At 38.2% G+C, this 23,888-nt stretch overlaps 2 protein-coding genes across 2 annotated transcripts; one reads left to right on the top strand and one right to left on the bottom strand.

The window, feature by feature from the left end:
• Positions 1-473: 473 nt before the first annotated feature.
• Positions 474-9,252, bottom strand: Psma2 (proteasome subunit alpha 2). Its single transcript, XM_028769850.1, has 8 exons — positions 9,185-9,252; positions 7,258-7,334; positions 6,490-6,622; positions 6,085-6,207; positions 4,726-4,807; positions 2,378-2,451; positions 1,214-1,271; positions 474-1,124 (listed from the first exon to the last, which is right to left on the bottom strand). Exons 1-8 carry the CDS (start codon positions 9,223-9,225, stop codon positions 1,008-1,010), a joined length of 705 nt encoding a protein of 234 aa, XP_028625683.1. The 5' UTR covers positions 9,226-9,252; the 3' UTR covers positions 474-1,007.
• A 198-nt stretch (positions 9,253-9,450) lies between these two features.
• Mrpl32 (mitochondrial ribosomal protein L32) lies at positions 9,451-12,596 on the top strand. The gene is made up of 3 exons (XM_028769906.1): positions 9,451-9,608; positions 11,012-11,193; positions 12,054-12,596. The coding sequence occupies exons 1-3, from the start codon at positions 9,482-9,484 to the stop codon at positions 12,306-12,308; spliced, it is 564 nt and encodes a 187-aa protein (XP_028625739.1). The 5' UTR covers positions 9,451-9,481; the 3' UTR covers positions 12,309-12,596.
• The last annotated feature ends 11,292 nt before the right edge of the window (positions 12,597-23,888 follow it).

A 23,888-nucleotide genomic window follows, 5' to 3' on the forward strand; every position in this document is an offset into this window, starting at 1 on the left:
TCCCATCTCTTAAAATGTTACTGCCTCCTCATAGTAACATATGGATGGACTCTCATAGTAAGTAGCAAAACAGTACATCTTGTCAAAAATATTTCTAAATTTTATGTAATGTTGATCAAAATCTTTTCAATTACATTTAAACCATAGAACTGCCTGCCTACTTCTTCATATTGCTAATGACATTCATAAACAGTCTATTCTGTACAAGTGTCTTTTACCCTAAGGTGCCTGAGGGAAATAACAATTAAAATCATGCATCATACTTCCACAAAAGAAATGGGTTTAAATGCCCCAACTACTTGTTCGCTTCTAAGGACCTGTTTACAGTGAAGGTTCTCTCATTAGTGAGGGAGATGCAGCTCTGACCTTAGCTATATTACCACTATCTACATTTACCCTTAAGCTAAGTTCTACCATAATCTAGGGAATCCTTTTCAACAGTTTACCTACACGAGACGCAGAAACAAACAGGATCCAGCACACCATGATTTATTCACTCACATGTCTCCTAGGGGAGACCATTTTTGTCTGACACTCCATCACTACAGCACAACTGCAGAATGCCCCCATGGCTTGCCGAGCCACACCCAGAAGGAGCTTAACACATTCCTAGCCTGTTTCATGAATTTATCAAAGTACAGATTCTTCCAGTCCCAAAAGTCATGATCTGTGTGAAAAACCAGAATCATCTTTTATGGAAACATAGGTATATTTGGTAGTAAAAGGGGCAATGAGATCTAATAAGAAAAATATATGAAAATCAGAGTAATTTTACCATTTACTTTGTAGTGTAATTCCCAAAAGTCAACTGTGATAAAGTAAGAAAGAAGTATGTGTAAACTTTGGTCTTAAAAACTAGAAATTGGTTTTAACAGTATTTATTATGATTATTATTTTAAAAATGTGAATCCATTAAACCATGTAGAAATAAGTCTGCACAAACAAAACATACTTTAAACATGAATAAGTAGAGCGTGTGAGATCTTGATTGTTAGGGCACATCTTCATTACGCTATAGCAGCCAAGTAATCCCTCACTTCAGTTGGGGTGAGCCTCCTAAAGCCAGCTTCATTGCAGATCCCAACTTCTATGTTATCTTCTGTCATTTGCCCTTCAAAGCTTTCCTAATTTAGAAGGAAAGGATAACGGTCAATTTCACAAGCAGTTCATTAGGAAAACCATTTGAAATCTAGTTGGTGGATACTGAGCTAACCTTTAGGGTTAAGATGGCTGTATGAATGGCATCTTCCAGTTCTAGGTCTTCATTATATCTAAAGAAAAAATTGAAAAACATTATAGCACTGTTTAGATTCTTCATGGTTATTTTAAATAAAAGGGCAGGAAAAAAAAAACATGAAATCCTTTTAAAAAATCTAACTCTCCTAAAAACCCTAAGTTGTAAAAGTATCCCCTAACCATCTCAATGAGACAGCCATCCCCAAATAATAAGGTGTGTGACACTTGCTACTGAGTTTCTAACACTAAGAAAAAATTCAATATTAAAATGCACTTTGTTTTAGCAATACTATAATAAAAGTCAAACTGTTGCTAAAATCATACTATATTGTAAGTTACAAAACAGCATGCTAAAGACTCATTAACAGGTAAAAGTTAATGTGGTTTATCAAGACTGAGGTTACACATTGATTAAAAGTCTAAGATCTTTAATAACTTTAACATGAATATTACACGAAAATCATATAGAGAAGCATCATGTGTTACACCTCAGCTATAAAATACTCTGTCTAAAACATCAAAGACTTCTGGAGGATAGTAAGCACACTGAATTCAGAATATCACCACAAATAAGTAAGAGTGGCTTGTGGTCCGCACTGACAGCAAATGTTACACAGCACTTCATTCTTGCTTTAGAAAATACACATATCATGTGATCTGTTCAATACCAACTACTGATCTCACAATTTTTGTTTTGTTTCAAACAGGCCCTAATTTTGTAGCGTAGCCCAGACCAGAGCCCACTCTATAGCCCAGGTTGGCCTTATCCTCACAACTGCTGGGACTGCAAACACAAGCAAGCAGAAGCAGATGGAACCTTGTGAGTCAGACATCAACATGGTCTACACGGCAAGTTTCAGAGCCAAGGGTACATGGACAAATTCTGTCAACTACTCCCAACAACCCCAAATAAATATTTTAAAAAATGATACAAGGTTGGACAATATCCTTAAGAAATATTACCACTAACTTCATTGAAGACTAAGAAAACACGGTATTAGGATGTTTTCTCTTTTATTGCTAACAAAACTGAAATATATAGTGATGCAATGAACGAGTTAGATCTGGGAGATTAACCATTCAAAGAATTCTGGAATTCACATGATCAGTCTGCCCTAGAACCTGATTCTGGGAAGCCTACCTTTTCTCAAGGAAAGTTTTCCCATTCACATAGTTCTTTCCCATTGCTGTGGCCTTCCAGGCAAAGTAAGCTCCCTAATCAGGAGAGACAAAGACATTTTAAAACATTCACACAACTGTATTACTTTGGTATCTGTGTTTAACTCTAACTGGTCTCTAACTTCTAAAGTCATGATTATTGAAACTGAATGCCAATTTGACAGAATAAGTTTTGTTTAAAGGCTCTAAAACAAAAAACAAGAGCCAGGAATAAACTTAGGTTAATGACTCTGGTAATGGTTTACTTTGGTATTTATACATGTATACACACATACATATACATATCAAACCTCACCAAACAGATAACAATGGGTTAGCGCAATTATTATATACTTTTAAAGCAAGATAAACAGAAGTAGGAATTAAAGTAAAATATTAAAAGTAGTATCTTAGCTTAATGGAATGAATGCATCTAAACTGTATCACACTATCCTGAAATCTAAGGACCTCTCATCATCTTTATTGAACAGAAATGGATTTTTATTGAAAATATCAGAATCTTTGAATATTTTAATGGGTCATGAAAAATTTGGCAATGGTAAAAGGTTTCTAAATATTTAACAATCAAGAATTAGATCAATGTGAAAAGAACCCAAGGTGTTTTGGGGTAGCTCACTCCCACGCTACCTAAGTGACATCCCCACAGTCTGCCTCAGAAAGTGCATGTGCACTCTACACGGTTTATGACATCATGCTACACAGCACTAGTCAACACTGATTTGAGACTACCATAGGTCAAGGGGTAGTGCTTCTATAGAAAAATACTGATTTTATTACAAGAAATAAAGGACACTGTTGTCCTATCATCATTCCTCAGCCTAGATGTCACTGTTAGAATTTTTTTTTAATTTTAAAATTGTTATTTGGGTTGTTGACTTGAGTTTCATAAAAAGAATTATTAAACGAGTTCTGGATTTGGGGTTAATTAATCCAAGCATTTTCCTAACATTTCTGCAAGTATTTATGTGAAGTGTTATCTATCCTTAGCATTGACAAACATAAAATCTAAACAACTCTGAAAAATGCTGACACTCCAAGATCCTGCAGATTCAAATATTCTATAAAGACTTAATTCTTTCTGTAAAAATAAACAAGCTCATCTATCTCATTACTATGCAAATTTGCTTCTGTTTTCAATAAAAGGTAAAAGTATATGTACATCAAAGAACTGTTTTCAGATAGGTTTGTGACTTACTGTCAGTCAGTATCTTACTTGTGTACCCATTTTCTACTTACCATGGTTACAATTACTTTCCCAGATGAAAAGGGTGGCAAGTGGAATGTTTAAGAAGCCCTACCTGTACCATCTGGGAAAACCAAACATGCCTGCAGAGGAAAGCTTATCACGTGGGTATATCCTCTTAGCGTCAGTATAGAAAAGGACAGCAAAGGGTGAACACTGCCCCAGGGACTGCCTTCCTCAACTGGCTGGACAGCACAATAGCAGACCAGCCATTCGTTTCAGAAGCTGACAGCTGGCCTCAAAATTTGATTACTTTTGTTTTGCCATTTTAATTTATAAGATAAGATTATAAGGCTTGCATCAAGAGAACTTGTAATTATCTAGTAAATCATAAACAAAACTTCACTTCTTAACCTTGAACTTTTTCTTAAGCTTCTCCTCACAGCAAATGGAACAATGTGGAATAAACCCAGATCCAGATATCAACTTTCTGCTTTAGAAAAAACAGCTCAATCAAGAGACAGTTATTACATAATCACCTTGTACATTGTTATAAGAGGCATATTCAAGGCAGTCACAGTTGTCATCAAATTGATGACAAACACTTTAACACTGGCCTCCTATTATACATCTGACTGAAGTGGTAACAGAGTCACAAAGTAACAGAGTTCAAGAGACCTAGTACATGCAGATTCTAGTACATGCTAATGAACATGACCAAAAAAGGGTGAAAACTAATATATCATACAGCTTATCAAAGACAGCACTATAAAAATGATGAATGAGCAAACAAATGTGTACTACTATCTTAAAAAAAAAAAGCAAGAAGCTTCAGAGCTAGCTCAGGACTAGGAGCACATCCTACTCTCAGAGAGGATCTGAATGCTAACCCCAGCCTCATGGGATCTGACTCCTCAGTCCTCCACAGGCACCTGCAGTCAGTCACATGCACACAACCACGGACACATATTATGAATACACATAACTCAAGATAAAAACAAATCTTTAAAAAAAAGAGAAAAAGAAGGAAAGTACTACTAAATATTAAAGTTTTATGGTTTCCACTTTTATTACATGTATAAAAAACAATTCTAATAAGTATTTCAAATATATGTTATGATACTTACAGATGGATCTGACTGAAATAAATATGGCCGTCCCTCATTCCACCCACAAATAAGTAAAGAAACACCAAATGGACGAACACCACTATAGGAAGGAAACAAAAATGATTCGGAATAAAGTAAGAATTTATATATACTCACAAGAAAATAATTACCAAGTAAACTGAGTTAGACTTCTTTAACTTCTAAACGAACCAATATAAAACGAATTATCTTTATTACTGTTAGGACAGCAGTAAACCCAAATCAAAGGGTTTAGTTCCTAAAAGTTTACCAGAAATTAATTCTCAGTGCAACATAATTACAAAATTGCGTCTTCAAGAGGTGATACAAAGGTTACAGATTCCATCTTAGAAAAGGGTTAATGCTTTTTCTCAAAGTAGGTTTGGTCTTGGAGAAGTGGATTAGCTTCTATGGAGTGGGCCACCCTACTGTGGGCCTCTTACAGTGTGACCTCCAGCCATGTAATAACTAGGAACCATGTCCTTGGACCTGCAGACCTCTGGTCTAAATAAACCTGGCCCAGGATTAGAGCAACACAAAGTGACTAAGCACACAATTATAAATAATGGTATTACTATCTAAGCATAGAGAAGCATATACTAACATTTAATAAATGTCTCTTCCCTATCAGCAATTACCTTTACACTATTTCATTAACAGTATGATTTAAGAATATTGGGGGAGCTGGAGAGATGCTTAGAGTTTTAAAGCCCTGGCTGCTCTCCTTAGGTCCTGAGTTCAATTCCCAGCACCCACATGATAGCTCACAACTATCTCTAACTGCAGTCTATGATCATCATGGAATTGATGCCCTCTTCTGGTGTACGTAGACATACATGAAGACAAAATACCCATATACATAAAATACATACATAAATAAATCTTAAACAACAAAAGAATAGTGGAATTAAAATGTTATTGCTGTCTTCATATTTCACAGTCACTTCAGATTAAAAAGCTAATTATTGAGTACTAAAAAATTACAAAGAACACCTGCAAAGGGCTTTCTTAAAATCAAATGCTGAAGTCTGATATTGGATAAGAACACATTTTTTCCCTTTTTCATCTTTTGAGACAGTAACTATGCAACCCAAATTTGCCTTAATTTGCTATCTACCTCCCCAGTGTTCCGAATACTAGGTTTATAGGTGTATATCACCACATATTGCCAAATTTTACCTTAAGAAATTATTTTAAGTCAAAACCAGAAACAATTGTTATAACAGTTATTTTTTTTTCATTTGTTCAGCAAATACAGAAAGAATAAGACTTCTACTTACCTGCTTCCTTTTACACTATCTTTTTCTTCTTCTTCTTCAAATTCCTAATGCATTTCTTCAAGCAATAAAAGTAACTTACCCTGATTGGGTATACTCCTGCATCACAGACGCTACTCTCTGTACCAGCTGGGCTGTGGGAATGGGTTCTTGGTAAACAAGATAGTATTGCTGAGCAAGTTTCCGAGCTCTGTGTACAAGTACTCTAAGGCAATAGAAAAAAAAAAAATAATTAAAATTTTGACACTCCACTAAATCCCCCACAACTTTCTTCTAACAGAACATACTATACAAACTTAGCACATGTCTCTCTTTAGCATGTAACTAATCACCCGTTTTACAACCATGTATTATCACAAGATCAACCTCCATAAAGTAACCCTTACAGGAAAACAAAACTTAGCTATCGTTAGGCTGCCATGACTCTGAGAAACCAAAGAAGAATTAGGACGGTATGATAAGAAAACATCATAACACTATACCATACCTGTAATCTGGGCCCATGCCACTGTACACCAAGCCGATGTGTTTGGTTATCGGCTCCACCTTGTGTACACTCCTTTCATCATACAGGATGGATTTCTGTTTTTTCTCAGTTGCTAACACTACACCATTTGCAGCTTAAAAGGAAGGAAAAAAGATTAATATATTGTATTCTTCATTAGCATTCTACTTACAGATTCATTAAACTCAAATTTGTTGCCTTCTCTAGATGGTAAAACCTTTTTCTAGATTCTTACACAACACCGAAAAAATAAAATAAAATCCCCACAGCTGCAGTAGCAGCCAGTCTCTCTCTCAATATTTTCAGGTTTATTGGTTTTCATCTAGTTAATTCTTCTAATACAGATAAGAAATTTCTCTATAAGGATACTAGAACACACAGTAATTTTATCTTTAGATGTTTCATAATTAACCTTTTATAAAGAAGATAAAACTCCAGAGAAAACAGAATCAATGAAAAAATATTAGTTTCCTGAAGAAAAAACTACTTATGAATTATCACAATAGATTAAAATGCTGTATTTGCTTTAAAATTTACATTACTGTGCTGAATACTATTTTCTTGAAATTTCAAAATTCTTTAATCTAACAAAAAGATCAATAAGAATTATGTGCTATTTTATGTACATATGCTGGTTTTTTTTTACTTCAAAATTCTCTAAATTAACAAAAAGATTGTTAAGATTATGCACATGCATCTATTTCAGGTAACTATTAGCAAGCATCTGAAAAGAAGGAAACACTGAATTACCTTTAATTCCCACTGAAGGGGCCCCTCCAGCTACAGCAGCCAAAGCATATTCAATCTGGACAAGCTTACCAGATGGGCTGGAAAAGAAACAAAGGCATTGTCTCTGTTCACACATTCTCAAATACTGCAGGCATATCTGACAGAAGGAAGACATAGGCCAAACCTCACTAATCAAACCTCCCAGCCTTTGAAATCTACCCTGAAGGTGTTTGGAAACTAAGCTTACCAGACTTGAGTACCCAAGAATGGCACTAATTCTCTTTCCTGTGTTTTGTTGCTATTGTTTTCCCCATCTCTGATTGGCAAAGCATCCTACTACTGCCTCAGTTTACCACTCACTGACCTTGACTTCAGGCAAGCATACCGAGTAATCAAGGGGCTTCTGTACTCATGAATCCCACAGCCTCTTTCATAAAATCTCCAGGAACACATGTATAGAACTCACTCCAGTAGACTCCAGGTTTTCTTCCTAAATAGCTAAACCTTGTCTTTTTCTTTTTAAATAGTCTGTTATAATAAAGAAATGTGTTTGTGAAAACATTCAGATGTTTGTTATAAAAGACTCAAGGGCTGAGGATGTAGCGCCTATGGTAGAGTGCTTGCCTAGAATGCATGACTCAGCATAAGGTATGGGAGTGCACTACTAAAATCCCATCACAGAGGAAGTGGGGGCAGAAAGAGAAACTGAAAGTCATCCTTAGTTAATGGCCATTTTAAGCCAGCCTGGGTTACCAATAATTCTGTCACCAAAATAAATTAAATAATAACAATTAAAAAAATCAGTCCCTCATGATCTATGTCCATTTGTCTCAGCTATAATGAAACTATTCAGGACCATATTTATTTTGTTTACAAATATAAGTGACTAGCATGCACTAATAGACTCTGTCAATTATATAATGAAATCATTAGCTAAGGAAGTCAGTGGAATTCATTCAAAGATTCCAAAACTCAATTTCTTATTTGAAACTGTAGAGGGCACTTCTCAAAAGAAAGACAATATATTGTAACAAAAAGTATATTAATTACTGTTTTCAAAACCAACATGGTTTGAGTACCGACTTAGCTACTAGTGGACAACCTTGATTGTTTAGGCTCCTCTATAACTCATTATACATAGGTGGTAATGGAAAACCACTACTAGTTACAGTTATATTCAACAGGTAGATCCTGGCTGCCTTCAGTTGTCAGTCCTTAAGAAAATGGTGAAAACACAGTCCTTTGTCTAAGTTCATCCGTGATGATTTTTCTTAAACAGAGAACAATGGTTCCCCTTAAATGCACTGAGAAAATACATTTAACTCTTTAACTCTTTCTCCCAAAACCTAAGGGTCTAAAAATCGTTTTAAAGCAAAGTTTTAATGGGTCAAATAAAACATAGAGCTTATCAGTTTGCGTGAGCCACGAAAACTTGACAGGAAATCAGCTCCTTCATTTTGTACTTAAGCTTCTAGAGGAGCATTGGCGAAACCGAAAGCAGTGAGGGGCTTCACAGTACACTGTTGCTAAACCGAGACTAAAACTCAAATTTAACAGTAAATAAGGATTTCCCCCAAAGAAAAACGACGTCTCACACGTCCCACCAGCAGTCAGGGTTTCCGAAGCTCTCGCTCAGGCCTAGTTGGGTCAGTAAGGAAATCCTGGGCCTGAATAGAACAGCTGAAAATAAGACTATCTCAAAGCACCCTTTTTCTATTTTAGAGAGGAAGAGCCAGTGCTTGGCTTGGGCCCTCCAGTCCCTCAGCCTCCAACACCGCCCGCCTCAGCCAGGGCCCAGGCCTGGCACCGAACATGACTCTGCAAAGCTACGAGTCCAGCTCCATCACCACGCGTTCCTGCGCAAACACCGGCAAGATCCGACACACGGGACCATGTCTGGGGCGCTCTTGTGATTTGCGATGCATTGAACCTGGGGTTCCCCGGGTACCTGAATGTAGTCAGCGAGAAGCTGTAACCGCGCTCTGCCATCTTTACCCGGAAAGTCGGAACACAGCCACGCACATGCGCAATAAGTCTGCTTCCTTTAACTTTTTTTTTCTCTTTGCTCTGATTGGAGGAGAGTCAGACGCGCCCAGGGGCAGCTGGAAGTTGGAGTTTTTGGATCCCAGCCGGCTTTTGACCCGTGCGCATGCGCCAGGTGGCCTGCGCATGCTCTGAGAGCGGAGGCGGGGAAGTGGGCGGACTTACGCATGCTCTTAGCCCAGGTCCCGCTCTTCTGAAGAACATGGCTCCTTCGCTGCTGCTGCTGTCACTCCCATGGCGGGTGCGTCCCGGACCACTCCAGATGTGCTGGGAACTGCTACAGCGGCAACTGCAGCAGACCTGGAGCGGCTTTGCCAGTCCTCAGTGGGGTCCGTAAGGAGAGAGTTCGTGGAAAGAGGGTTGGTGAGGGCTTCCGGGTTGTAGGACAGAAACAGCGCACTTTTTGATTGGTTGGTTGGTTGGTTGGTTCGTTCGTTCTTTCGTTTTTTGTTTTTTTTGTGGTTTTTTGTTTTTTTGAGACTGTCTCTGTAGCCAGGGTGTTCTAGAACTCGCTATATAACCCAGGCTAGCTTCAAGCTCCTGGTATCTTAGGTGTTAAATTTTAAATTGCTTTGTTATTTACAACGTATCCCAGAAGTAATGCCCAAACAGTTTGGACAGAGATATATGTTCTTATATCTCAAGTGCAGTATAATAAATAATTGTCTCCATGTGCTACCTGAAATAATCATTTCAATCCATTCGTTATCTAATAGACTGAGAAAGCTCCAAGGTCAGTCCAGCAGTCCAAAGCTGTTGTAAACGACTGTTTTTCGTAGCATTATTTCAGGTCAGCTGAGAAAGAATGCCTATAGAAAGCTTCTACTCTTTTTGTTTTTGGCATGGGGGAGGGAGTGAGACAACATTCCTATCCACTGTCCAGTCTGCCCTTAAGCTGCTGATCTCCTGCCTCAACTTGATTCTGGAGTTTCAGGGTTGTGCTAGGATAGTTTATGTAGTGGTAAGAAGTCCTTAGAATTGAGCGAACATTTGCAAGCCTGAAGAACAAAAGAAAGGGAAAGAAGTGACCTAAGCAATTTAGAAAAACAAAAGTGCACAGAGAAACCCTGTCTCCAAAACAAAACCAAAAGCAACACTTGATAATCTCATAAATAATAAATCTCCTTTTCTTAGCACACAGGTCAAGATTAAACATTAAGGAGGAATTTAATGGCTTTAGGGACCTAACAGGTTTAAAGATAAGGGAGCTAAATGGCTCAAGCCGGTATGATACAGATGATGGCCATTGTAGTCTTCTCAGTGATGGTCAAAGTGAATGTAGAGAATCTCTGATTACTGTACACTACAGTATGCCATATTACATACATAGTAGACCAGCTGCTGTGGTAGGTTGTAATAATAAAGCATCCCATTTGAATTATTTTAAATTGCCTTTTGTATGAGCTTTAGGATATATTAATAGCTGGGGCTTATTATTAATGTTTGTTGTGTTTAACATTCAGAACTATGTCAGGCCAGCCATATGGCTCAGTAGTAAAGGACCTTTTGCTAAGTCTCTAGACCTGGGTTCTAGCCTCACGACTAATATACAAGGAGAGGACTAACTCTGAAAGCTGTTCTCTGACCTTCACATGTGCACATATAGACACAAACACATCTAATTTATAGGTTTGTATGTCTAGTGACACTATACATGTTGACTGTTAGAGAAAATAGTATCTATATTGATTTAGGAACTCTAAGTTGATTCAGTATCTGTTTTGTTTTATAGCACCAGCATTAGCAGTCCAGAGTCCATCCATCCTCACAGAGCTAGCACATGATACCAGTGAAAATAACGAGAATTCCAGCTTTTTAGATAGTATCTTTTGGATGGCAGCTCCCAAAAAGAGACGCACCATCGAAGTTAACCGATGTAGGAGAAGAGACCCTCGAAACCTTATTAAAATTAAGGTAATGTATGTGGGGAGGGGGTTGTGCACATACACACTCTCTTCCTCAAGTCTAACACTGAGTAACCTGGTATTATATTTATGTAGCAGAGGAAATCAGTCTTAGCATCTTGTTTGGCTCATCATGGATTGATAAATTATCTAACTTTTCCTTAATATTTTAAGATACTCTTTTTTTTTTTCCTTTTTAAGATTTAGTTATTTATTTTTATGTGAGTACACTGTAGCTGTCTTCGGATACACCAGAAGAGGGCATCAGATCCCATTACAGATGGTTGTGAGCCACATGTGTTTGCTGGGAAATGAACTCAGGCCCTCTGGAAGAGCAGTCAGTGGTCTTAACTGCTGAGCTACCTCTCCAGCCCTGTTTTAAGACACTCTTAATGAATCACCCCATCGTGTTGACGGGCTCTTTGTTGGGTATTTAGTATTTGAAGTTCGAGGACTGATGGAGCTGTTAATTCAAAAGTCAGATGAGATCTTTACAAACAATTCTTCTGAAAAATCTCCAAACTTCTTGACTATGCTCTTAATATTGAATGTGGAATTCACTAAACTCATAATGAAAATATTCTACTCAAGCCAGAGGCTAGACAAAGGAATTTGAGAATAGTTTATCCTTAGGCCATAGGAATAAAAATTTACTGGACTGGTAAAGTTGAGTTCTAGTCCTAATTTTCTTACTAATTTGAACTCAGTGTTGCTTTTTTTTTTCTACTTTTCCTGTTTTAATTGTTGAACTAGATAGTACATAGTCTCATGTAGCGTGAACATTCTCAGAAAGCTACAATGTCAGCATGTTCTTGCTGGTGATTATGTATTACGTTGCCTGTTATTAATATGTTTTTCTTTGTTTTAAAGAACAATATAGACATTTGCCCTGAATGTGGTCATCTGAAGCAGAAACATGTCCTTTGTGGCTATTGCTATGAGAAAGTACGCCAGGAGACAACAAAAATCAGACAACAAATATGGGCTCAAGAGGGGGGTCCTTTCAAAGCTCCTTCGGTTGAGACTGTGGTGCTGTACACAGGAGAGAAACCGTCAGAAAAGGATCAGGGCAAGAGGATTGTTGAAAGAAACATAAAGAGGCCATCTTGGTTCACCCAGAATTGAACTAAAAAATATTAAAAGGAAAATTCATAGTAAGGCAGTTATTTAAAATTAGGAGTCTTCATTTTCATGTTGTACCTGTTTTCAAATCATCAGTGTATTTTAAAATGGTTGTTGTTAGCTGTTACTTTTAAATGAGGTAATTTGAAAACCATATCATGAATAAACTCAGCATTTTATATAAAGGCTCGGTGGATTAATTTGTGTATTTCTATAATGCTGTTGGGTTTTAATTAAACCTAAAATTTCCAGACCAAAGCAAAAAGGTAATAAAATTCATAGCAGATTTTATAAGCTATATTTGAATTCTTGATGAATTTTAAACTGACAGTTATGTCAGTGAGAAGAATTTAGAACAGGTATGTGATACATTCACTTGTATTCAGGAGTATAAGCAGGAGAATATCTTAAATTTCAGGCCAGCCAGGCTACAAAGTGAGATTCTGTCTCAAAAAAAAAAAAATTTTTTTTTCTTTGATGATGCTTTAGAACAATTTTCTTTTTATGGAACATAGTGTGCTAATTAAATAATAGAAATAGTTTTTCCCATTTTACATTCATCAAAATTACATTCCAGTGTCATTGTAGATTCTTGTGAGATTGTTTGGAGGAAGGTTTTATTTTAATGACATTAATAAATTTCTGTATATGGAGAAATAGACTATGGATATAGATTCTAGTTCCCTTCCCCTTTATCTTTTTAGTTTACTTTATATTTTAGCATTTTCATTGACTTACAGCAATAACGTCTTTAACATTCTTCAGTCTGTTTCAATTCTATTTCAATTCTTGGGTCCTCCTATATCCTAAACCTTGCTAGCTTTTTTTATCACTCCTAGTATAATTAAGATAGCTCATTGAAGTAAGGAAATTACAATTAAATGAACAAATAAATTTAAATCACAATAAATAATGTGTAATGTATTTAAAACAAAATACACACCATGATAATTTTAGCACTTACTAATTGGAAAACAATTTCAACTCTGAACATTTCTTTAAAAGAGAAAGAATATTCATGTGACTCAGTTTTTCCCATGAAAGGCATAATCTAGAAAGTACACTTGTATCATAAGGACTAGGGAAATGCTTCTTTAAAATGAAGGTGGTGTAATAAGGTTATCCGTGTGGGCATTCTACAGACCAATTTCATGGAATATATTAAGCTAATCTAGGGGAACCAAATCTTTTAAACCTAGAGATCATAGAACTCCAGAAAACAGCTCTTTGAAGGGGTTCACTCAATCCAAGAATGGGAAAAAATAGTTATGGGTTCTTGGACAGTTAAGGCAGTCCTCCACAAATGAGTATTTTTATTTTGGCAGGTCAGACATGTGGTATATATCCAACTTTAGTTGAGTTTACATGAAGTTAAATTCTTTGTTCATGAAAGCCAAGGTTCACTGGATTATATATTTATATATAGTCTGTTACTTTCTTAGTATCATGTGTTGATTGATATTGACTGCAAAATGTACCCTAAGCAAATCTTTCATTTAGACAGTTCATAAGAGTTAAGCCCTTAACACATGGGATTAATTCCCTTGGAGGAGTATTCAATTTTTAAAGGATCCTTTTAAAACACAAATTATTTTTTCATAGTTTTTGTGTGACAAACCCAAGATAAACCTTTTTAATAAATACCCAGAGTAGAGCCTGATAGAACTGAGTCTCACATCCCTATGTTCAGGACTTCTCTTATTCCACCTGAGAGTCAGGTGATATTCTCCCAACCTTTTTTCCTCCCCACCTTCTTGGGTACTTGTAAAGTTCCTTGGCTTGAGTGTTTTGTTGTTTTGCTTTGTTTTTTGTTTTTCTGGATAAATGGACTCGGGATGATATACATACTGTTTCTCTAATACCAAGATTTTAGTGGCTAACAAGAAATACTGACCTTGAAATTATTTGAATTCCATAGTTCTAGTCAGGAGCAACCCCCTTTCTGCTCCCACATGATAATATCTGTAGACAGTGTGATAACTGTTGAGGTCAGGAGCTACTGGATTCTGTTGAGTGGAAGTCAGGGACAAGACTCCCCATTTTGCCTTATCAATAAAATTAATATTAAATAAAATTCATTCTATTTTGAATTTTTTAATGTGACAATTTTTTTTCCATCAGGTATCCCTGTCCCATCCTGTCTTTTCCATATTTTAAACTCAGTGATAACTTTTATGGCTGTGCCTACAAGTCTAATTTTTCTTTTGTCCCTGGGTTCAAATATCCAAGTAATATAAGTTGTCTATTAAAATATCACTTAAACCTTCAACACATGATAGTCTCAACATTACCAGTCTCTCTCCTTCAGTTTGCTTCTCTGGTAGCCTAATATTTTAGGTTAGAACATTTAAAGCACTGCTAATCAGACCCACATCTTCTGCTAGTCACACCCATCTTCCCCTGCTAGTCACACCCACCCCTACCAGCTAATTCTGTACCCTACTTCACCGCTTTTGAAAACAGCAGCTTTTCCAGTCACTTGATATGTGGACCAAGTAACAGATCCAAGAGAAGAACATGCTGTCTCTGAAGTCCAAAAAATGCTCATTAATTGTACTTTGTTGGTGTTTGGAGGGCCAGTTTCAACAACTTATCTTGCTTCATAAAAGATTATATCCACATGTCCACTGGATTCCTAGAAATTTCACTGGAGTAGGAAGATCTTGGTTTTAGGTTGTATTATTTACCACATAATGCACATGTCTTATCAACAAGTCTAAAGTGGTTGCTACCCTCTGCTCACTTGGTCCAATCAACACAATATCTTCAGTATAGTACCTTGTGGAAGAGACTAGCAATCAATATCCCTTTGAACTAAACTATGACAGGGCTTGAGAATTGATGTGCCCTTGGGAGAAACCTGAAAAGATATACTTCAGGCCTTGCAAGTAAAAAGCAAGTTGTTTCTGATGGTCTTTACTGACGGATATAGAGAAAAACGTATTTGCCAGGTCCATAGCTACATACCAAGTGATATGTTAATCTGCTCCAGTGAATAAATCACACATAACACATTTAGCAGCTACAATTGGAGTCATTACTTGGTTAGTTTTCCACTGCCATTTTTCATGATCCATCCGTCTTCACAGGTCAAGTAGACTTAAAGGAGGTACGATAGAAAACACTGCTCCTGAATCTTTCGTGTTTTTAATGGTGGTACTAACCTTTAAAATCCCTCCAGAAATGCCATATTGTTTTGGAGTCACTATTTTCCACGATAAAGGCAATTTTGATGGCTTCCATTTGGCCTTTCCAACCATTAACAGCCTCCACTCTATGTCTCAGGGAACAAATGTGGCAATTCTTTTAACTTCTAAGTAAATCTCAATTATACATTTAGGGACTGGGGAAATAGTCAAGGTCCCACTGTCCCAAATTCGAGTCAGGTGTTAACAAATACTCAATTATTAATCAAGAAAATAACCTACAGGCTTGCCTACCAGAAAACACATATCCTTGAAAGTATCACATAAACAGCTCTGATAGGTGTTATGCCCAGATCGTGAGCTCCCCAAAGACCACAAAAGACCACCAAGAATCTAACTTGTATGCAAAAGCAGAGTCTTTATTTAAGCTCGAATGTAGACCTCTAAACTTCTCTAATGAAGTGGATGGGTGGTGAAGGCCCCAAGCTAATAAAGTCAAGTCATTTTTTATCATGGTTATAAGTAAGGTAAGAAGGGGCTTTCCAATTTGGCAGTTACATGATTGACATTTAAAGGTTATAAGCTTCGTGCAATTTTATTGGCTAGTAATGCTTTTAATTGGCTATGAACAATGGGGGTCAGCTTGAGTAATCTTATGTGGAAAGTTAGATTCTGTCCTGCTTGATACTAATTGGTTGTTATTAGGGTGGAGTGGCTATCTAGAGTGGTGATTAAGGGTAGAGTGGTTCTTGGAACAAGTTATAGTTTTTCTAGTAACTGAGTTCAAACTAGGGGCAAGCTACACATAAGATGAAGTCTAAGTACAAAATGGAGTCTATTAGGCTAAAGCTAGAACAGTAAAGCTGGTCTCTTTAATAGTCTTTAACAGTTTGCATCTCTTTCAACATCCCTACTTTTCAAGCTCTCACAACAGCCTAAACTCTTAAGTATCCAAAAGCTTTTTCTAGCCCAAAGTTCCTCAAATCAACATGGACAGTCTACCACACCAATATCCCATGATCCTGGTACCAATTTCTGTCCTGTTTGGCTTCTTGATTGCTATGGCCAATGGCAACTTAAAGAAGATAGGGTTTATTTCAGCTCGCCAGTCCATTGTTGAGAGTAGCTAATGCAGTACTCAAGACAGGAACCTGAAAGCAGGAACCAAAGCAAAGACCATGCGGGAAAGCTGCTTTCTGGCTTACTCTGCATAGCTCACTCAGCCTGTTGTCCTACTTCATCCAGGACTATCTGTCTCTGGATGGTGTTTATCACAATAATAGAGAAGCAAACTGGGACAAGGACTGGGACGATATTGGGAGTCTGAAGAGGGAAATGAGAGGTTGGTGTGTGTGTGTGTGCGTGTGTGTTATACAGAGGAGTGGAATTATCAAGAATAAAGTAAATTTATTTTTCAAACTTCTTTTTATAAATAAAACTGCCCAATGGTTGTTTGACACACTCTGTTTAGATTTAGGGTACGTGAGGAGTGTTTTCAGAACTCAAGGCTATAAACAGTCTGGCCCTGATTAAAAATAATTCACTTGCTTTTAGCATCCTTGTTTGAGATATCTTTAGAAGAACACATATTACCTCTATAGACAATCTTAGCTTTACCAGTTGTGTTTAAGTTTCTTAACTCAGCAGGAAAGGCAATTAAATCCCAGGGCGAAGGGCTGTCTCTCTTTTTTCTCCTGGCTTTCCCCTCCTTGGTTTTCTCTATCTTTCTACGCTGTCTTGAAAACATGGCTTTAGTCCTGGCTTTTTAGTTTAGGGAACATAATGAAGAAGCCTAGATGAGGTGAAGGCAGGTTATGAGAGGAGAGGGGAGATTCACATTTTCAACAAGCCATCCAACTAAGCTGAGGCTTTGGAAGAGCTAACGGAGGAAGCTTAAATCCATGGGAATGAATAAGATTACCTGTAACTGAAGCTTAAGAAGGAGAGAATATTCTTCAGGCAGACTTGGGAGAGGAGCTCACCGAGAGGATATCATCCTGTACTGCTACAGTGCTTTTCTGGAGTAATTCCATGTGTTCAGGTGATTCTACAAAGAAGAGTAACAGGATTTTAAAAGCATCTAGTGGAATTTGGCTCAGCAGTTAAGAGCACTTACTGTTCTTTCAGAGGATTTCTGAGTTGAACTCTTAACCCACAACACAGCTCACTATTGCTTGTAACTCCAGTTCCAGGAGGATCCATTGGCTCTGTGCTCCAAGGTCATGGCCACTCATGTGGATGTATCCTCTCCCTCTCTCCTCCCCCAACAGAAAATCAAAAATATGTGTTTTTAAAAAGCACCTAGTAGTTGTAGCAAATGGAATTAATTTGTGACATTGACAAAAACATTTTATTTCAGTGTTGGTGGCAGATGACAGATTGGAGTGGGCTGAAGAATAAATGTTTGCTCAGTTGCTAGAGGCAGCATTCCTAGAGAGAACTTTCCACGGGATTTTCCTTTACCAGGGAGTGAAGAAATGAGACAGAATCTAGAAGAAAGAAAGAATAGAGAAGGAAATGGGAGGTGGGGGTGGGGGACAGAGAGGGTATCAATGCATTTTATTGTTGATGGCAATTATCTTGTGAAAGGAAAGCATAGGTACAAAGATAGTGATGGCAAACAAGAAGGAGAGCGTGTATGTGTCCCAGAGAGCTCAACCAGTTTTATTATTGATGGGGATTTTTCTGTAAACAAGGAAAACGTAGGTATAGTGATGATGTGGAAGAAAGACAGAAGAACAGCCCCCATCCTCCCTAGCACAATGGAAGGAGCTACACTTGCTCTCCTTGCAAGAGAAACTGTGTCCTCTAATGTAACACCTGAAGGTCAGACTAAAAGATCTATGCCAACCGCAAGAAGCTGAAAGAAAATTTTCTCTTCCAAGAAGTCTGACTCACTATCATCCTTTTGAGGAGCATGTCTAAAAGCCCAGGTCTCTGAATTTGTCTTCACTGCAGCTCCAGGTATATATATATTTCTTCTTCTCCCCTGCTATTGCTAGTATATTTAGACAAAGCAAGTAATTCTATCCAGTGTAGTGTATTAATGACTTAATGGCCAGTGCCATATGTCATGTGTTCTCCCAAAGACATAAATTGTTATTCTTGTTGACCAAGCAAGAGTATACTTTAACTTAGCACAGAATGTGTTTTACAGAGGATAAATCAATAGAGAAGACACATTTTTAGAGTTTTGAAAAACTAGTATTTGTAGTAAATTTTCTCATCTAAAATACCATCTTTCCTATCGTATGTCACAATTTAATATGTTAAATCTATTTATTAATACATATATTATTTACACTGAGTCAAATAAGGTTTTTTCCTGAATACCTAATATGTGTCAAACATTTTACATATATTGTGACTAATCCTTAAAATAACACCAATGGGGAAGATAGTAAAAATCATTGTACTATTAATTTAGTGTTTGTATATTTCAGGCACAATGATAAGCATTTTACATAAGTTATTTACTAAGCTTGTGCAGCATAATACAGCATCTTGACATTTTCTTTGAAATTTCCTTATGTCTTTTATCTTTCATTTGATTCAGAAAGATAGTACATTTTACTCATTTTCTAAGAGAAGGAAAAGAAGGAGAGTGTATAAAAGTAATTTTTATTTGCCTGTAGTAACTGTTTCATGCATGGCTTACTACCTCAGTCTGCTAAACTAGGGCTAGTCCTGGAAGCTTCTAGCCTCTGTAAATGTTTCAGCCTCTAAGTCTTGCTGCTAAATAAGCTTACCCTTTCTTGTTCTTTCTGAACTCGGTTGTTTTACCTCAACTGTTCTGGCTCAAACTCCTCTCCAACCTGACTGATTCAATCTGGTTTCTCTCTGGCTCCTCCTCATTCTCTGGCTCATTCTGTTTTCACCTGTGTCTAACTTGTTCTCTCTCTCTCTCTGTCACCTGTCCTCTATAACTGTCCCAGTAAAACTGACTTGTTCCTCTCCTCTGCCTCTGTACTGTCCCTTAAGTAGCTTCACTTCCTCCCCTTTTCTCATGAGAGTTGAGCATATCCTGTCCCGCTAAATCTTTCTCTGATTTATCATTTTGCATGCCACACAATTAGAAGTCACTTTTAAACATAGATGTTTCCTTCTACAAACTAAATGTTCCTTCATTGTTTAGGATTAAAGGTGTGTATTAAGGACATGTTTATATTCCAGCCAAAGGGACTAAAAGTGTGTGCTAAGGCTAAGCCACACCACAACAGGAAACAGATTTTTTTTAGTAAATAACACCGTCTCATGGTTCATATTGTAATCAAATATTGTACAACAAAAGTAGGTTGAAATTAAAACTTTCCCTCAAAATTTAGCTCCTCAGTAGGCCATATACAAAAGACCTGAGAGTGGGGAGATGGGGGAACTTGGGAGAGGGAGGGAAATGAGAGAGAAAAATGGGGAATAAAGAACAAAGTTCATTATATAAAAGATGGAGCATCAACGGTGAAAAAATAATTGTTTTTAGGAGAAAAAGTTTTGGAGAACTGAGTTAACCATGAATTTACTTATTAGATGGGCTTCTGTGTCGCAAGGAAAAACTAAAATAAACCTTTGGGCCAGAGGAAGGGAGAAGCAGTCCTATGAGGGACACTGTTAGCTGAACAGAAGTAGACTAAGGTTGTTTACTTACAACCCATCCAGTTCCAGGTCATTCCCCTTGGAAGAGGCTTGGGTTGGTTTAAATGAGATGCCCCCCATAATCTTGGGCATTTAAATACTCGGTCCCCAGTTTGTGGCACTATTCAAGAGGTTCAGGAAGTTGGAGAAAATATGTCACAGGAGGTGAACTTTGAGAGTTAAAAGTCCAAGTCTAATTTGTGCTAAACCCACATGGCAAGGGGCGGTCCATTACCCAAAGTGACTGGAGCAGCCAAACTTGAATGCTATATCTCCACTCCGATCAGAGATTCTTGACCAGAGTCTATTCTATTCTATTAAATTCTACTCTAACACCAAAACCTGTATCTACCCACTAGAACCCTCCAAACTTTTAAACATTGACAGATTAAAAAAAAAAGTGAATACCTGGATGAATGCTACTTTACATCTGGTGTCTGACCCAGATGAATTATTCAAGGTCTAAGTAGAATGAAGCCACTGTGGGAGGCAGACTTGGGAACAGTAGCAGAACCATCAGTGGGGTTTAAACTTTGCGCCTAGGATGACTGGAAGTTCTATATCTTGTACAGTGATCCCCTTCCTTTCCTGCTTTGGGGGTGAAAGTGGAGATGTAGGTCTTTTTAGTTATCAGCTTTAATCCTGAATCCATCTCGGTACCCTGAGCTGCCCCAAGTCTGCCTCCATATGGTGTCCCGCTGTCTCTTCAGTTAGCCCAGGCTGCCCCAGGCCACTGTGCTCTCAGCGGAGGCTTCCCCAGATCTCACTCCCTCCAAGTAGCCCAGGCTGTCCCGGGTTCCACTCTGCAGGGCACAGGCCATCTTACTGCTCTAACATGCCATTTTCACTCAGGAGACTATTTGTAGCCCAAGAAACATGGAAGAAGACAGAGTATATGCATATCTGCCTTGCTAAATTTTGCTTTCACCAATAAAACGTGAGTTGTTAGGAGGCAGAGTGAGCCTTTTTTAATTCTCTCTTCAGAGTTTGTTCAGTGGAGCCCAAAGTCAGGAACAAAACAGCTCAGAACAGCTCCTAGCTGACTGGCATGGGAGTAAAGAAAAGGCTGAAGCAAAAGAGTCCATAGATTAATATCTGAAAGGAATCATGGGGGTGGGGGGGAGGCTGGAAACTCTCACCTACCTTGGCTTCATCCAACCACAGGAGCATGCTCAAAACATTACAAGTTAAACCCAGGGCACGGATGCACAAGCCTTTAATCTTGTTATTCTCTGTGAGTTCAAGACCAGCCTATTCTACATACCAAGTTCCAGGATATCCAGAACTACATAGAGAAACACCATCTCAAAGAAACTGAATAAAAGCAACAATAACAACAAAAACAATCCAAGTTAAACTTGGGAGAGGGGAAGACTACATAAGTGGCTTACAAAAGGTCTTGCAAAGCCTGCACCTTCCTCTTTTCAAGTCATGCCACAGGCCAGGTGTGGAACACCTCTAAGCTCCTCTGTATTACTCCTTCAATGAGCTATCTCCTTCCCTTAATCAATCATATTTATGTTACAAAGCCTCCAAAAAAACCTGGAAAGAAAGTAATAGGACAGGAACACGTTCCAGAGTAGCTGATCCTACAGAGGCAATCGGTGATTCATCTGTGTATTGTGGGGGTGGTGGCAGTTCTGGGGACCAAATTCAGAACCTTGTTGATCCTAGGCAGGTACTCTACCAATGAGTTATATCCACAGTCCTGTTTTTACTGTTTGTTTTGTGACTGGGTCCCACTAAATTGTGTTGTTGTTGGATTGCTGTCTGTTCTTTCTGCCCTGTACTCAGGTGAGGTCAGGTGAAATCTTAATTAGTCAGATAAGGCTAGACCCTGTGATGATTGGTGAGTGGAAGGGAAGGTGGAGTTGAAAGTTTTAAAGAGGAGACAGAGTGAGAGAGAGACAAAGAGACAAGACAGAGAGACACAGAGAGACACAGAGAGAGATGAAGACGAAGATGGGAGAGACACGATGGTGCCTGAAGGCGAGGAGAATGAGCCAGAATCACGTGGTCCTAGGAGTCATAAGTAACTGGGGATTTCTTAGATAGATGATTGAATAATGTACGGCACATTTGTCCAATCTAGCTGTGCAGCTTGTATCTATCAATTGAGTTTGAGTTCTTTGTGTGGACATTTGGGGGGTTGAGGAATTACTGCTATAAATCTGGCTGATAAATTACAAGCCTCAGGAGTCTTCATTTTACAGGGTTACAGGGATTTGTGATTCAGGAGCTGGCTTTCTGCCAGCTAGCCACATGAGGCAGTTGGCCTGTGAATATCGGGGCTGCCCTGCAGCTGGTAACCACAGGAAGGGGGCAAGCAATATCACTGTTGCCGGTGCATAGCCAGACATACCATGGATTCTTCTTAATAATTATATGCTACAAAATTGTCTAGGCTTTCCTTGAACTCATTCTGTAGCAAAAGCATACCTTTCATTTTTTCTCATTTGTAATCTTCTTACTTCTCTCTCAAAGGCAGTTAGAATTACAGGCCTTCGCCACCCAGCCCAGCTCTATATGTATTTGTTCTAATACACTTTATGATAAAAAAAATAATCTACATTCATTAGGTCTGTAAGCCACTCTAGCAAATCAATAAATCTGAGGATGAGATAGCAGTGACACAGAAAATTTTAGGGGGGGGCATCTTTGAGTTCAACAGCTATGAGTGAACTGGGCCTGGGAACACAGACTCAGTTGCTCCAAATACTGGGTTCTGATATGGTGACATGAAGTTTTTATGGTCATAGAACAAATAAAGTCATAAATCAGGACACTTTTCAAATATATTAGTGAATCTGTCAGGTAAACCAGTTATATCACAGCAGTGAAGTCTCAGCTGTAGACTTCAGATACTACCTTGTCTTCCTTAACTTTTGCATTGGTGGAAAGTAGGTATCTGCACATTCCAAAAGGATTTACCTAATAGTCACTAGGGTACTGGGTCAAACACAGAGACAGAAGATCAATGACTATTAAGAGAGCTAAAGATAGTCTAAGACAAATCTGTTTCCCAACCTTTAATATCCCAGCTCTCCACAATTATTGACATATCAGTTAGTAAGTTAGCCCTGAAAAATACTTGACATAGCTGTAACTCCTGCATGACCCCTGGAACTTCAGTCAGTAGAATTCTATGTAAGAACCTAACAAGTCCTGACTGTCACCCGAAGTGAATTAAGAAATAGACTTGTGGAACTTATCCTGTACCATCTGATGTTGTCTCCAGATAGTGTAAGGATTAAATATATTAGAGGATACCAGCAGAATTACTTTGAGTGATGAACGATTTGCTATTCATGTTTTTGGGTCAAAAGTAGAGAGCTGAATGCCTACAGGTCAAAACATTTTGTTTTCCTCCTATCCCATGTCAGAGAAGTGCACTTCCACATTGTCTGTTGAAATACACACTTTACAGTGACTATTCTGAAGGCATCGTCACAGCAGCAGCTGCATCATCACAGCATCATCACAATGTGGCTATCCCAGCACCATCCCAGCATCGTCACGGCATCGTCACAGACAGAGCAGCATTATAGCATCGTCACAGCATCGTCACAGAGCAGTATTATAGCATCGTCCCAGCATCCTCACAGAGCAGCATTATAGCATCGTCACGGCAACCTCACAGAGCAGCATTATAGCATCGTCACGGCATCGTCACAGAGCAGCATTATAGCATCGTCCCAGCATCGTCACAGAGCAGCATTATAGCATCGTCAGGGCATCCTCACAGAGCAGCATTATAGCATCGTCACGGCATCCTCACAGAGCAGCATTATAGCATCGTCACGGCATC

This window comes from Grammomys surdaster, unplaced genomic scaffold, assembly GCF_004785775.1.
Source record: "Grammomys surdaster isolate TR1022 unplaced genomic scaffold, NIH_TR_1.0 194, whole genome shotgun sequence".
In the NCBI taxonomy this organism is placed as follows: Eukaryota; Metazoa; Chordata; class Mammalia; order Rodentia; family Muridae; genus Grammomys; species Grammomys surdaster.

Excerpts from the sequence above, each read along its gene's own strand:
- Psma2 (XM_028769850.1), bottom strand. The coding sequence starts at position 9,225 with ATGGCAGAGCGCGGTTACAGCTTCTCGCTGACTACATTCAG. Across the intron at positions 6,208-6,489 it reads GGCATGGGCCCAGATTACAG|AGTACTTGTACACAGAGCTC; the intron begins GTATGGTATAGT and ends CTATTGCCTTAG. Across the intron at positions 2,452-4,725 it reads TATTTCAGTCAGATCCATCT|GGAGCTTACTTTGCCTGGAA; the intron begins GTAAGTATCATA and ends TCTCCTGATTAG.
- Mrpl32 (XM_028769906.1), top strand. The coding sequence starts at position 9,482 with ATGGCTCCTTCGCTGCTGCTGCTGTCACTCCCATGGCGGGTGCGTCCC. Across the intron at positions 9,609-11,011 it reads CTTTGCCAGTCCTCAGTGGG|CACCAGCATTAGCAGTCCAG; the intron begins GTCCGTAAGGAG and ends TTTGTTTTATAG. Across the intron at positions 11,194-12,053 it reads GAAACCTTATTAAAATTAAG|AACAATATAGACATTTGCCC; the intron begins GTAATGTATGTG and ends TTTGTTTTAAAG.